Source organism: Maylandia zebra, linkage group LG7 (assembly GCF_041146795.1).
Source record: "Maylandia zebra isolate NMK-2024a linkage group LG7, Mzebra_GT3a, whole genome shotgun sequence".
NCBI classification, from domain to species: Eukaryota; Metazoa; Chordata; class Actinopteri; order Cichliformes; family Cichlidae; genus Maylandia; species Maylandia zebra.
This window is the reverse complement of record NC_135173.1, coordinates 41,980,537-41,996,731: the sequence shown is the minus strand read 5'-3', so window position 1 is coordinate 41,996,731 and position 16,195 is coordinate 41,980,537. Positions and strand designations below refer to the sequence as shown.

The window sequence follows — 16,195 nt, the reverse complement described above, 5'->3', positions numbered from 1 at the left end:
TGAGTTCTATTTCTAACAAATAAATAAAGATGAATAAACATTGAGATGTTTTGATATATCATGGTCCATCAGATTTAATTAACACACAAGGTAATAATAGTCACACCATTTAGTGTGCTGGACATTCTCGTTTGGTTTCCTACTTTATACTGTACAGTTTATTCTACTTATCTGATCAGGCCATCTTAACTGTTATTATTAATGAGTCTATTCAAAGTAAAAACACCTCTGGAATTTAATGGTAAGGCCATATAAAAAAATCTATCTATTAAAAAATTAGCCTAATCTAAAACAAAGTTCCCACCTGACCCTCTGTGACCCTTATGCAGAACACGTTTCACCAATGTTTCTCCATTTTACATAACCTATGTGTTGTGTTAAAATAGGACTATATTAGCAAATGAATGACCCTCAAGAAATTGCAGCTGGAAGATGAGTGTGAATTCAGATAAAGAAAAAAAGTGTAAATAAAGACAGGACCTCTTATATCACGCACTCACTATGTTTTGATAAAGGTTTCTTCAGTAAAATTAAAAAAGAAAAACAAACACACACACACCTCGGGTGCCAATGCTTGTTTCTGCTACTCTATGTCGTAGACATAAATATGGTGCAGTTTTGCTGTTGAAACTACAACATACTCCGTCATCTTGATGCTCAAATGCTGGAAAAAACATGCATTAAATTTTTTTTGAACCCCTCTAACCACTTTGAGACCCTCTAACTTGTAATAAATGTTAGAAATATGAAAGTAAACTTGCAACTACTTATGTAAAATTGTAAATTTATCTTAAAAAAAAAAAAAAAAAAAAGCTGATTCCTGGGGTGTCAGGTGGAAGGCTTTTCATGGAAGTTTTTTAATGGGAAGACCCTTATGCCATTGTGCCTAAGTGACTATTAGTGCACCTAATCTCCAACAAGTCCCCCTTTTCTACCTTGCACTTCCATCCGTACCTACACCCAGCCAACCTTACCTTCAGTCCTGTCTTTTCGTCATCACTACCATTATTAGTAGAGGAGGGTGTCTCGTCCCCCAGCCGGGACACAAGGACAAAGTCCTCACTGTTGAGAGTGGACACTGAGTCTGAAGACACGCTAATCTTCCCCACCGAGCCCTTGTCATCCATGGCTGCCGCTGTTAAATTCAGCCACGCTGCTCATGAATGGAAGACGGAAGGCGGAAGTGGTGGGAGATGATGAGCAAAATCCCCTAGAAAAAAATAAATAAAAAGAAAGAAGCAGAAAACAGTCATGATGAGATGAGATCCATGAAAAGCATCTTATAGAAAGGCAAGTGGCTCTAAAAATGGTGAAAGTACTTGTGATTCACTTTTAGAGGTCTTTTGAACACCCCAAAGAAAGAGGTCATTACCCAGAGAAAGGCAAAAAAACAAAAGAGCGCAAAACGAAGCTTAGTTCAAGTGAAGGTGATAGACAAGAGAATAAAATGATGAAGCAATGAAACCAGAAAAATCAAAGAAAAAGCATCTGTGGGTCATTTAAAGCAATTTTATATGCTTCAGAAGAATAAAGTAGACTAGTTTGCAAAAACAGCTTGATTTTACATGCATTGCAAAGCTATGGTGATGCGAATGACAGTGAGGAAGTAAGGAAAAAGACAACTTTTTACAACCATCTATTTGACCCATGTTCCATCTACAAAGTCTCAGCTGTGGTTTCACACTAATGAATCACAAGTTCACAAAAATACATTGAACAATGTAAAAGCACACACTAAATAATCTAACTGCAGTACATGCACTCCTAAATGCATCCCTGCAACACCAACCAGCCACCACAACTGCAAATAACAACTTTTGACTCTGCTGGTAAATTACGACTGTGGGATGCCACTGTGTAGTTCACACTGAGATAAGAATTAGCATTAAGGTAGGGAAATCCAGGCAAAGCTCTATTATTAGTATTGAGGCATGAGGTAACTTCTAAACAAGAGAGGTGGCAGGAAACACCCATAAGCATTTCTGGCCGTTTCCTCTCGCTGCTCCTCCCTTTCCCTCTTTCACTTCTCTTTTTGCCTCATCACTCACCCTGCAATCTATTTTTCTCAGTGTCCACCTTTGCCCTTGCCCTTCTTGCTTTGGGGAAAAAAACCCACCCAAAGCAAGCAGGTTTAACAATGAGAAAGTATCAGGACAAAAGGTCAATCTGGATTATTAGAGATAACACAAACACAGTCACACTGACCCAAAATAAACGTCTATATTAGAGGTTACGTGATTTTGCTGGTGATATGATTGTTATTTTTAGGCTGCAATTTATTATTGACAGCTTAAGGTTTATCCTCTCGGTGTACGTCTCTGGATACTGTGGCTCTCGCTAAATTTTTAAAGGATAAAATACGGTTTCAAAGCAAATGAATTCATTTTCAAAATATAAAATTCAATTTCAATTCAGTGATGATCATTTTCAAACCAATAAATAGAATTTCAAATTAGGCTAATTCATATTCAGTTTGTAAAAGCATTTATTCAAGTTACAATTCAGATTCAATCCGAGCAATTTAACTTATTCAAATTCAGTTTCTGATGGCACAGATTTCTGCCCATACTAGCGTTTCACCTTTATTTGACTTGGAAAAATAATTTGTCGCTCTATTTTTTAAAAAAAAGTCCCTTGTAAAGATGCAACATTAATTCACTTACTATTAGAAGAAAACAGGAATAACCTCAGGTTTCCTTTCAGCACTCTAGCCAGGCTGAGAAAGAGTCCGAGCTTTGTTGAACTTAATTAGTAATGACTTCATGAATTTCTTCACAATTAAAATTTTCACCATTAGAGAAGAAAATTTTTCACAGCAGTCCCACAGATGTATCATTATGTACAGCACCTATAAAACTGCTCTTATTTATTTTAAACTTTAACTCTCCAATTGATCTTTCAAAGTTAGCTTCAGTAAATACTTCCTCAAAACCATCAACCGTATTCACTTTATTATCTTTATCTTTATTCGCGGGTTATGTACCACAGGCCTTTAATGTGGCAGTAATTAAACCATTACTTAAAAAGCCTCTAGTTGACCCAGCTGTCTTAGCTAATTATAGGATAATCTTCAGTGTTCCTTTTCTTTCAAAAATTCTTGAAAGAGTAGTTGTAAGCAGCTAACTGATCACCTGTAGATGAATGGTTGATTTTAAGAATTTCAGGTTTCAGAGATCATCACAGTACACAAGCAACATTAGTGAAGGACTCGATACTGTAGACCACAATACTTTATTACAGAGATTCGGTATTAAAGATACTGCGCTACAGTGGTTTGAGTCATATTCTCACAGTACACAATAATTCAGACTCCATAATTAATAGGGGTGGGGGGAAAAAATCGATACTGTGTAGTATGGTAATATTTTGTTTGCTAATAATGTATCGATACAGGGACAGCAGAAATCGATATTTTGTTACAAACCATTTTTTGTGGACTGGAACACGCTCTGACTTCAGAGCATGTTGATCAGCTCCTTTTTCTGAGCAAGAATCCTGACATTTCTTCACTGTCCAAATGTGTTTAACTTGTTTTTTGGCAGCAATAAACATGACAGTTTACTTATTTTAATTTAAGACATGTTTTATTTTAATTAAGTTCAAAACTTTTTTTATTTAATGTAAAATTATATTTTGTTTTAATTTACTTTCAAATTCTTCAGTTGCTGAAGGGGCTGCATAGTTTTCATAAATTGCATAGTTCAGAATAGCTATAATTGTACCAGATGGTTGCATTCAGTTAAGTTGGACTAGACTGTAATACAAACAGTTCAGTTTGTCAACAATAAAACTGACTGAAATGAGAGAAAGACTGAGTGTAAGACTTTGATATTAGATAAAATGAATATTGATAAAGTTTACCTTTATGTACAGAATTTGAATATCGCAAAATATTTTTAAAAATTGCAATAATATCGTATCGTGCATTAAGTATTGTGATAATATCGTATCGTGAGTTGTATGGTGATTCCCACCTCTAATAATTAACAACAATAGGTTAATTGTATAGGTTAATTATGGAGTTCCACAGGTCTCTGTGCTGGGACCAATACTTTTTAAGAGCTTCTCTTAGGCAGTATCATTCGAAGGAACATTTTCACAGCTATGCAGATAATGTCAGGCATGTGTAAAGGCATGTGTGGCGGAGTGTAGTCGGCAGTGCCACGGCAGGGAAGGCGGACACACCTGCACGGCATCACAATCCTGCCTCACCAGCTTAAAATTGGTGTAGGGTCCTGTGTTTGGTTGTTAGTGTGTTCAGCTGCAAGCTGGAAAGCTGCAGCAGTGTGTGTGTGTGACTGTGGACAGCAATCGAGAGTCAATAAAGAATGCTGGAAAGCATGTATGTCTCGTCGGGTCTGCCGTGGTTTGTCACAGTAGTGCCGAAACCCAGGATGGGAGGCATGACGGACCCACAACCAGGCCAGCAAGTGGATGAGCTGGCCCGAATGGTGGCCGAAATGGTGGGCACACAGTGGGAACAGGTGGTGGCATCACGCCGCCTGCAGGAAGAATCTGGCCGCTCGGGCCTGGTCCTGGCCGGCACCGCCGCCACTGCCACCAGCGTTCCCCAACGGTGTTAGTGTGGTCCTGGTTTGGTTGTTGTCAGTGTGTTCAGCTGCGAGCTGGAAAGCTGCAGCTGTGTGTGCGTGTGACTGTGAACAGCAACCGAGAGTCGATGAAAAATGCTGAAAAGCGTATGGATGCGTCGCCGGGTCTGCCGTGGTTTGTTACAGAATCTCTTACAGTTTTGTACAGCCGCTAGGACACATTTCACAATACTTAGGTCACTTTTGCAAAACTCTTCACACAATTCTCCTAACTGACCTTCAGCTTGGCAAAGCAGTTCATTTCACATTCAAAATGCACTACAACTACCAAAAGACTTTATTCAGGTCTCAAATAAACTCATTCTTCCAGAACACTAGCAAAGGTTGACAGCCGACAAACACACTTTGTCACCCACAAAACAATGACCTAAAAAACACTAACAACATGTAGCATTACACAGTGTTTTCTTGTGTAAAACAAGGACACATCTCTGTTTATAATTTCAATATATGTTACTGGAATGAATCAGACATCATGCAGAATTCATTAATATTTGTTTATGTATTTTTAGTTTTTTGCACTAAGTAATCCCAAAATACAAGAATTTGTATACACACCATCCACTGATACACATACAACAGTAATGCTATTCTACTCGGTCTTCTCCATTTGGCCACAGGTTCTCATCCACATCACATCTTATGTCATCTAGGCCAACACACCTAGGAAATAATCTTCTGGCATGCCAGAATTGAAGGAGTTGAAAAATTGAAGGAGTAACACCTGTGTAGATGTTCATCTACAATGAGAATAAGCTGTGGCTGGTTAAACTGCATTTTTAGATTTAAAATATGTTTCAATAAAATATTGCTGTTGGATTTTGCTGTCTTTTTAAGTTTTGCATTGTGTTATTGTTTTGGCCATACGTTTAACAGTTTTGAAAACAGTATGTAAGTACATGCAAAATGTCCTGTATGTACAAAGATTTTTGGCAGTTGTTGTGTCTGAGTGAGAAAATAATTCATGAAATTTGAGAGATGTAGTCATTGAATGCATTTTGTGCCAAAACAATGATAACTGGTCCTCAGTTTAGCCCACATAGACTTCTGTTGTGCTCACTGTGTGAGGAGTTTTGCAAAAGGACCTAAGTATTGAGAAATGTGTCCTAGCGTCTGTAAAAAACTGTAAGGACAAATGCCTAGATGACCTCTAATATTCTGCCTCAAAACTCGTACAAAACTGAGGTTATTGTACTCGGTCCTAAAAATCTTAGAAACACAGCATCTCAACAGATGCTTACATTGGATGACATTGCCATTGGCCTCCAGTAACACTTAGAGGAATCTTGGAATCATGACCAGGATGTGCCTTTCAATGTGAGTATTACATGGATTTGTAGCACTGCTCACATTTGTGCAATATCACTAATTCTAGAAACATCCTGTCTCAAAGTGATGCTGAAATACTAACTGATACATTTATCACTTCTAGGCTGAACTATTGTAATGCATTATTTTCAGGTTGCAAAAATGCTACAACGACAGTACAAACAGGACAAGAAAGAGAGCATGTTTCTACCATATTATCTTCTTTTTACCCGTTTAATCCAGAACTGAAATTAGAATCTTTCTTCTCCCTTACAAGGTCTTGAGTAATCAGACCCCGTGTCCTTAAAGACCTCATAGTATCATATTGTCCCAACAGAGCTCTTGGATCTCAGGATCTTACTTGTGGTTGCTAGAGTTTCTAAAGGCAGAATGGAAGGCAGAACTACCAGTTTGGATTTGGGAGACAGACACTATCTCTACTTTCAAGAGTAGGCTCAAACCTTTCCTTTTTGATAAGCTTATAATTAGGACTGCATCAGGTGACTCTGAACTATCCCTTAGTTATGCTGCAATATGCTTAGACAGCTGTGGGTTTCCCCTGGTGGACTAAGTGTTTATTCTTCATTAAAGTCTTTTTCACTCTCGATATAATTATACAGCACTAGTGCATTTATTCATTCATATAGTAAATAATTTTAAACTGGTTCTCTCGCATGTGTATTTTGCCCCGTTTCCCTCTACTTGCCTTTGTTTCTCCTAACCCCCACCTGGTCGGGGCAGACTGCCCTTGTGAGAGTTTGGTTCTGCCACAGGATCCTTCCTGTTAAAAGAGAGATTTTCCTTCCCACTGTTGCCAAGTCTTTGCTCATAAAGAGCCATCTGATTGAGATTTTTTTTATGTTATAGGTCTTTACCCTACAATTTAAAAGCACCTTGAGGGCACACCTGTTGTGAATTGGCACTATATAAATTAAAGTGCTCTCTTTATCATTTCAAACCACTCTGAGGAAATTAAAATCTGATTACTCCTCTAAATATTCTGGGTTTTTTTTTTTGTTTCTTATGCTTTTTTCTTCTTAAATTTGTGTTGCAAAACAAGGTACAATTATCAAGTGAGGCTAGAACTAGTGTGCCAACTTCCCTGTTGGCAACATCTATTTGGAAAGGCACAAACACAACAACCCGCTGATCTGAGCAGAGTCGGGTAAAACAAGTAATGTGCGACCTGTTGTGGCAATAAAGCAAGATCATGTTTAAACTGAATTGTCATATTTTCCTAGTAAAGAATTATAAATAACCACATATAAATAGATTTATTTAACATTTGTTATGTTTCATGTGTATGAAAAGCAAAAAAAAAAAAAAAAAATCAGCATGGCCAACTTCTTGGCAACCAGTTGGTAGCTGCAACTACTTGCAATCAGTTGCCAAATATGACAAAGTTAAACACAATCACCAGGCAACCTTTGACCTTTCCTGGTTGCAAGAAGGTTGTCTTATTTCGACTCTAGTCTGAATGAGCTATAACACAATCATAACACAAAGACCATTCAGCTGACAGCCAATTATGCTAACCTTTACTGGTTAAATATCATAATTAATGCCAAGGAGTTAGAAACTATGTTTCACCCACTTTGTAATGAGGGACTGTGCACACAAATTACACACACACACCTCTATTTACCTTCTCCACCTGTTTCACTTTCTAATCAAAAAAGGTGCTCCCATGCATACCTGTTATAATCTATTCTGTCTTTTCTGAATATTAATGACCAACAAAAATATGCAGTGCTACTTTAACATCCCACACTAGCATAAACACTATAAAGCAAATGGACGAACACACCACAACTTGCTTAGACCCTACCTTACAGGTTAGTTGTGCAACAATAATTTGATACACTGTGTACAATGTAGGTACAAAGTAACACAAATATATCGTTAAAACTAGTATATACTGAGAATATTTAATGATAACTCTCATTCTGCATGGGCGTTGTTACTTATGTTGCAACAGACAACACGGTTGCATGCGTGTCTATGGACTGTGCTTCTTTGGCAGCTTATTTACTCTGCTGATAGCTTTGCTGAGCAGATCATTTTAAAACATTGTCATTGCTGTTATTTCATACATAGTTTGGTGATTTTCTAATCCCAGTATACTTTATAGACACCTCAATAAGACTAATTAACTGTAACTACTAACTGTAGCTATTAATAAGCCAAATCTATACTGGTTTCTGCGATATGACGGTTTACTCTCATTTTGTGCTCTTGGATGTTTGGTCTGGCAACTGTCTTGTTCCATATGAAATAATATTAATTGAAGAGAATATCTGACAAAGTAAAGCAAATACCAGTCCAAAAGAAAACTAAGCATCAGACTCAGTAGCATTCAGACACGGTCCTTTGCATCAATCCCCAGTCTCTTTCATCCCTGCAGGCTTTCAGTCTTGAGGATACTTTGCAGATGTTTACACTACTCTTGGCTCAAAGACAGCTGCTGTCCATTTTTAGCACAGTTGGCTTGTGTGTGTGTGTGTGTGTGTGTGTGTGTGTGTGTGTGTGTGTGTGTGTGTGTGTGTGTGAGTGTGAGTGTGAGAGTGAGAGAGAGAGAAAGAGCAAAAGTGCCTAGCATAATTCGAAAGTAGTGCATATTAAAGCAAACAGGTAAAATAATATTAAATTACAGTGGCATGAAGAAGTACTTGCCCCTTTCTTGCTTTCTTAGTGTTTTGTTGCATTTAAATGTTTCAGATCTAACAAAATACAGTTTTTAAATGAACCTATGTTTGAATAAATAAATAAACAAAATACATTTTATTTTAACCATTCAGAGGTGGCCTTGCTCGTATGTTCAGAATTACTGTAAAGCTGTATAATCCTAAAGCACTTGAGCTTCAGGGGATAAACTGATGGCCAGACATTCTCCTTCAGGATTTTCTGGTAAAGAGCAGCATTCATGGATCCATTAATTATGCCAAGTCACCCAGGCCCTGAAGCAACACAGCAGCCCCAGACCATCACACTTCTACTACCATGTTTGCTGATATGATGTTCTTTTTATGAAATGCTGTGTTAGTTTGTTACAAGTTGCAGTGGGATTCAAATCTTCCAAAAAAGTCCAACTTTTGACTGTCAATCCACAGAAATTTCCCCAAAAGTCTTGGGGATCATTATGGTGAGGCAAAGGTGAGATGAGCCTTTGTGTTGTTTTTTGGACACCTAAGAACGCTCAGATGTCAATGACTGAGAGCATTCTATGAGCCTACCTTACATTGTCAGACAGGTTCTATTTAACTGATCCAGCAGGTCTGGTAGCAACCAGGGCTGAAAGATTTGAGAAAGGGCCAGAAAGGTTTGGGTGGCCGTTTCCTCTTATTAAATTAAATTATATATTTTTTTTAAAATAATTTTTATGGGTTATCTTAGACTAACATTAAACTCTTTTCAATGATCTGAAATATTCAAGTGTTGTAAAAACAGGCAAAACCTAAGAAATCAGGACAGGGACAATTACTTTTTCACATACAGCAACATATTTCATTCGTCCAGATCTTTATTCCTGTTTTAACTGTTTATATTTTTTTTCCAAATTGTTTAACTACTTTTGGAAAGATGGCTAAAATAAACTTTAGGGATAGCTATAGTGCCATCACTCGCTGATTTCTGAAGTCCCATTGTGAAGCGATTTCCCATTGCTCATCTTAGCATTTTGAAACTGGATGTGAGAAGTGAGAGGTGGATTTATGAAACTGCATGCTCACTGGCTAAACACTTGCCCATTACAAGTCATAAGCTGGATATTATAAGTCATATCCTGAAACTTATTTCTGAAACCAAGCCCACAAACTCGTCAGCACAAGCCCGGAGGCAGTTTTCTCACGTCTTTCAGACCCCAAAGCCATGTCCACCTTTTTTATAATGTCTAATAGTCAGGCCTTCTGCCTGCTGGTCCAGAGAGCATGTTGTTTGCTTTTCTTAAGGTAAATACTAAGACTTGCACTTTGATTTGAGAAAGCCAGGCGAAACTTGATTTTATGCACATACAACAGTCAATACTATATACACCCATACATACATAAAATACATTTTTAAAAATACCCACTTGTGCTGGATGTCACATACCCTACAAAACACACAGACAGCTGTATTATGAACACAAATAGGCACTCACTGAGAAACACGTGCATGCACACACACAAACCTAATACTTTGACTAGCAGGAGGCTCCAAAAGACTTATAATGCTTCCCTTGTCACCCCAGTTTCCTTTCTAGCCTCACCAACAGAGCTCTGCCTGCTCCTGCCAAGATACACTGTTCCTTATCAACCTTTTCACTGCCTTGGTACACTTCCAAGAAGATCGACAATCGCTGCCAGTCAGTCAGGATACTGACCATTAAAATTATCTGGGTTCTAAAATGCCTTAAATTGGAGGTCATTTCCAATACCTTGAGTGTTTTTAGCAAATTTAAACTAATTTGTTCAGTCAACTTTAATTTGACTTTTTATGTCTCATCACTATATGATTCTTTGTTTTGAGTAGCAGGTTGAAGAGAAGAGAAGAGCCCACACCCTGGATGAATCCAATAACTCAACTGTTCAGCATATTTCATAGGTTCATATGGATATGAAGCAGCAATAGTTCTTCCAAAGCTTGTTTCCCAAAATGTTCTCTGACTTCAACATGAATACTCTGCATGTCTATGAGATGCTACAAATGTGAAAACCAATATAAGTTACATTTACTCTGTCAAGGAGGAAAATAAAGTAAGCTCACGTTTAGCCTTAAAGTGCAGCCAGGTTCATTTTGAGTATCTTCTTTCAGGACTACAACCTACATCGTCTACTCATTTATCAACTATAAATCAACACAAAGCGATAACAGTAGTAAAGTGGTGAGGTCTGTGTATCCCTTAAAGTGGCTCACACACTTTAGTTTATTTTAAGTTGAAAACAGGAGGATACCATGTTAACCCATGTGTAAAAATACACACACTAGAAACACATGCCTGCTTCTTCTTTCTTTTTTTTTTGCTTCCCACTGCTATCCAGCTGAACGGGCTGTTCTGGGCTGCCAGCTGGGCCCTGTGTGCACCTCACGAGGGAGAGGAAGACACAGCCAGACACAGGCAGAGCATTCAGGCTTGCACCACAGTCCTTTTCAACCCGCCTCACAGCACTGATTTCAGCCAGGCGGAGATAGCAGGGGGGAAAAAGGAGGAAAGAGGAAAAGAGGAAAAGTGACAGAACAGCTCATCTACTACAATGGGAGTGTAACAGTACAAAGCAAAATCAAAGAAACACACACATAAACAGTATTTTATTTGTACTGTGTGAGCATCTAATTATAATCTTCATTCAGATTCACTGCAGGTCAGAGGCCCCTGGTTTAATAAAGTGGTATGAATGCTCTCGAAAGACTCGCGCTCAACAATAAAATGATCTCACGTGACTAAATAAAATACGGCAGGCCTGCCTTTAATTTCACAAACACAGAACTGATTGCAACAAACCTGTTCACTGTAAAATACTGAGCTACAGCCATGGACTGGCTATTCACAGCTACTTACTTAGTGGTGTTGTCTCTGAAAAATAGAGGTATGGCTTTTAAAGTAAAGCTGACACTTAGATGTGTGTTAACATGCATGCAACAATAGTTATGTGTGATGAACATACAGAAAATGGAACTGAAAGTGAATATGAATTCTCACTTTTGCATTTGTCCCTACCTCAGTGATAAATATGTATGTCAAAGTTTCTGTCGTTTAGTGAATTAACAATAAAAATTTAGCAATTTCTTATCAAAGCCAAAGCCCAGATGCAGGAAAACAAAGCAGGGCTGCAAGAAAGAAAAAGGAAGAAATAAAGCGTACAGCATCTATAACTCAAAAGAAGTGTGCAAATGGTCTGTGAGTAAAAATAGAGAGGTAGGTACAACCCTTATAAGATGAGCAGCTGAAATGACATGATCTAACCCTGCTTTTAACATGCAACCAAAGTTTCTGTTTCAGGTGACTTAACATTGAGTGCTATTTTTGGATCACACATCTAAAAATGTGGGTGGGTTTGTGTGTGTATGTATTTAACCTTAAAATAGCTCTTCTATTTACTGAGTATCAAGGAAAAAACACAGAAGACAGCTCTCGTGAGCAGTGCATACAATGTTGTCTTGCAAGAGGCGCAGATCTGCATAGTGATCTGAGCTCTCGGCCTGTGGTTGTTGATGAGATGCTATCTCTAGCTACAGAGTATGAGGGCGTGGAAGTGGACTGAACAGTATGTGGATTCTAATTTATTCAGTCGGTCCCTGCTGGGCAGCTAATACTAACCAGCTGTCTGCGGATATCAGGCTAATGTCTTCTCAACACAAACAGTCCAGATGATTGAATGAGCCCACTTTTAGTTTCTGCTCGGTCTGTGTTCAGTGTTTTTGTGTGCACCTAGGTGATGACACAGATTTTAATGGAGTATCACAAGTGTTTCATGCAACGTGGGTATTCATCTAATGCAACTGAATGATTAAGAATCAAATACAAATCAGCTGCATCCATACAAGGTACAGTACAGCTAGCTAGATATAGCTTTACAACAGTCTGCAGACATTTATTTACCAATAAACTGCTTCCCCCTACCGTTAATAAGAAGCCACATAAACTGAGGACGGAAATACGTCTAATCCACCAAGTCATAACATTTAAAATCCAGAAGGTAATCAGGTCTTTTCTATACATTTTTTTTAATTATTAATTAAATTTGATTAACACTGAACATGAGGATAGCTGTTACTTGGGAAGAAGAGCAGGTAATTCACTAACCACAGAAACACTTGCTCAGTATCTTTGGGGACGATACTGAACCCTTAATTGCCCCTGATGCATCCATCAGTGTGACACAAATGAGCTTAATAACTCCATAAAGCTCCAAAGAAGCAGTACATGCAACAAAATCCAGTTGTGCAAAGTTGAGGCCGATGCAGACTTGTCCAATTCGTTGGTTATTTGGCGGAAACATTATTTCCCCCAAAAGTAAACCGTTATCAAACGCCCGGGAACTTTTGAACTCTAATGTAACTAATGTATGAATTAGAGTCATCTCACCCACAGCACATGCACTGAAACACTAATCCACAACAGTTGGTGCCCTCGCCATTCAGTCTACATCAGTTGTCCAAAAACAGGTGTGTATGAGGGGTGTTACTCGCATCTCAGTCCAGATATGGAAAAAAACATCTGAACAGTAGTGATAGAGGGAGGTGCTAAAATCTATTCAGTTTGACATCTTTACTCTGCTTTATTGTCTTTAGTGGTTGATATTTATTATTATGGTGTAAGGGCCTAATAATAATATAATGTAATGTCATATACTTATATTAGCTGAGCTATGTGCATGGTAAATGGTAAATGGTAAATGGCCTGTATTTATATAGCGCTTTACTAGTCCCTAAGGACCCCAAAGCGCTTTACATATCCAGTCATCCACCCATTCACACACACATTCACACACTGGTGATGGCAGCTACATTGTAGCCACAGCCACCCTGGGGCACACTGACAGAGGCGAGGCTGCCGGACACTGGCGCCACCGGGCCCTCTGACCACCACCAGTAGGCAACGGGTGAAGTGTCTTGCCCAAGGACACAACGACCGAGACTGTCCAAGCCGGGGCTCGAACCGGCAACCTTCTGATTACAAGGCGAACTCCCAACTCTTGAGCCACGATCGCCCCCTGTGCATGTCATTTATGTGTTTGTATTTGGGGGAGTGGGTTTGGTATTTGTTTATTGGTCACTTTTTTGTGATCGCTGTTTACTTTTTTGATTGTTAAGTGCACTTTACAGTAAGTCGCTTCTTTCTTTGCTGATACAGGAAAGAAAGAATCTCTGTGAGACATTTTCCAGATAACATATCAGAGAAGTGGCACGGCCCAATCTTAGCCTCTCAGCAGCTTTTTAAGTTGTCCCTAAAGCCACAAAAGTATTAATGTTAAACAGATAACATAAGTTTTAATTACCATAAGTGATGAATGAAGTGGTTCCTGATATTATCAACACCACATAAATTAACAATCATAGCAATCTCCATATAGCGGTCTGTTTATCAGACAAATAAAGTACTTTATTGTGCATAAGCATCTGTAGTAAAACCAGCATTATGTATGTTACTGTGTAATGTGGAAGAAAACACATGCATAACATAATGCTTCCATAAAGTATAGCTGTGAATGTGCTGGCTTTCCTCCTCTTCTAATATAGCTGCTGATGGTTAATAGAACAAATATTTACATAAAGTCTAATCCTTTTTTTTGGCTTTGTTTTGTTCTTATCGAGCGCATGCACCGAATGCATTATATGCAACGAGCTTTGCTTCGTAATACTGGAGTTTCAGGAAATACAACAGGAACAATCAGCTGACTGATGGAAACTGTTCAAGCTCACAGACAGATAGACAGACAGTAGTCGTCAGCATTAAGTGAGAGGAATATGGCATATAACTTCTGGTCAGTTTGTGTTGACACAACTTGTCTCATTAAAGAACTGACAATGTGCAATGTTAACAGTGTAAAACAGAGCATAGAGGAAGCTGTAACACAGCACACACTCATTCTGATATATTGAAATCAGGGTCAGCGAAGTTAGTTTAAAAGGTTGAAGGGGACTACCCTGGAAAATGAGGCCTTTTGCGAAATGTTATTAATGTATTTAAACAGCTAGTTTTGTTCCAAGGTTGTGTTTTGGTAGTTAATGGGTCCTGCAGAGCAGACTGCCTATGATTTAAAAAATAATAATAATAAAGTTATTCCAGGAAAGAACTTCATAACCTCCCTGGTTATTCCCTTGGCACGTGACTATAACAGTACAGCAAATACCTGCAGGGCATTTTGTAATAGCACTATAAGTTTCCGTCTTCTTGAAACAATGACAGCATGAAAGGCTCGTTAAAAGCACCGACAGCCTAATTCTAATATCTGCTGCTGATCTTATGAAGTTATTGACTTGTATATTAATATCACATATGCCTTCAGTACATGCTTGGCTATTTGACCTTTTATTCATGAGGTCCCCATCGCACTGCATAACATACGGAAGGACCGATCCGATCTGATAATGAGTGCATTGATAAGTATTAATATATGTCCATATTCTGCACTACAGTGACAACTGTAACATCTACACACAATCTGGCATGCTTAGCATTCACATTCATTTCCATGTGGATATAGGCAAAACTGCTACCTGTCAGCCTATTAAACCACACCTGTCCCTGAGCAGGCACTAATCTATTTCTCTCGATTAAAACGTGCGAAGCTCGCTAGCTCCAGTGTTCACTTACTGCTTCAGTTAGCCCTCACCAACCTGCCTAACGTTAGCTAATACAGCTATAGCAGTTATAGCCTCAAAGTCAGACCAAAATGTTTAATCGCACAGTGAACATTTCCCCAGACACTTCCGTCAACACGACACAATCAATGCAAACTCTTAGGTAAATGGGTTGCAAATAACTTTAAGATAAATCCGCTGCCTGGCCCCGCGATGGACAGAGTGTTCATACAGGCCATTACAGTATTATGGCTGGATAGCTAACGCCTGCTAGCCATGCTACTCTGGCACTTCCAACCAACAAACAGGTATATTTCCTCCTGACCAGGGAGACAGTCACGCTTAACCTCGAGTATAAATGCGTGCGCAAGTGCAAAACAGCTTACCTTGGTTCCCACTTTTATTTTTATTCCAACGGTGGCTGGCACAACATTGCACTTCCCAAATAACATCAGCAGACAACAGCATCCAGCCGAGCTGTAAACACAAGCCCAACCAACCCGCTGACAACCACACCGCGCATGCGTCTGTCAATGCTCCTCAGTCTATGCAGAAAGGAGGCGCTGGCTGGTGTGCAGCTTTGACTGATAACACGAGTCTGTTTTGTTTTGTTTTTTAAGTCAGGGCTCATCTTAAATGAGAAGTGTCAAACACACTGGGCCAAGTAGGAGTCTGTTCTCCATTTTTCAAAATAAATGCAGTTGCAAGTGGCGTGAATGTCTGTGCTTGGCTCTGGAGGTTTTTATGGTATAGATGGAGGTTTCCATTTCTATTTCATAGATTTTCTTATCTATTTCATATCTATATCATATACAGTTGCTGCTGTCAGGTGAGAAAGTAGGTGTAATCATGAAATATTCAGGGTGTGCAACTACACATAGACTTCCTGTTGCTTTATTCTTGGATTTCAGCAGCTTCAAACACTAATGTTTCATTCTTTCATGACAAGGCAGACTGGGGTTTCACAGAAGTCCCAAGTTCTTACCTTTGAGTGC

At 38.8% G+C, this 16,195-nt stretch overlaps 1 protein-coding gene across 2 annotated transcripts in view; it reads right to left on the bottom strand.

The window, feature by feature from the left end:
* rabgap1 (RAB GTPase activating protein 1) overlaps positions 1–15,717 on the bottom strand; it is an 82,746-nt gene extending 67,029 nt beyond the window's left edge. For both annotated transcript variants that reach the window (XM_014409459.3, XM_014409461.3), the window contains exons 1-2: positions 15,587–15,717; positions 975–1,210 (exon numbers count right to left, since the gene is read on the bottom strand). In XM_014409459.3, coding sequence (XP_014264945.2) covers positions 975–1,127 — 153 coding nt within the window. In that variant the 5' untranslated portion in view covers positions 1,128–1,210; positions 15,587–15,717. The remainder of the gene's footprint in view (positions 1–974; positions 1,211–15,586) is intronic.
* Positions 15,718–16,195: the final 478 nt, after the last annotated feature.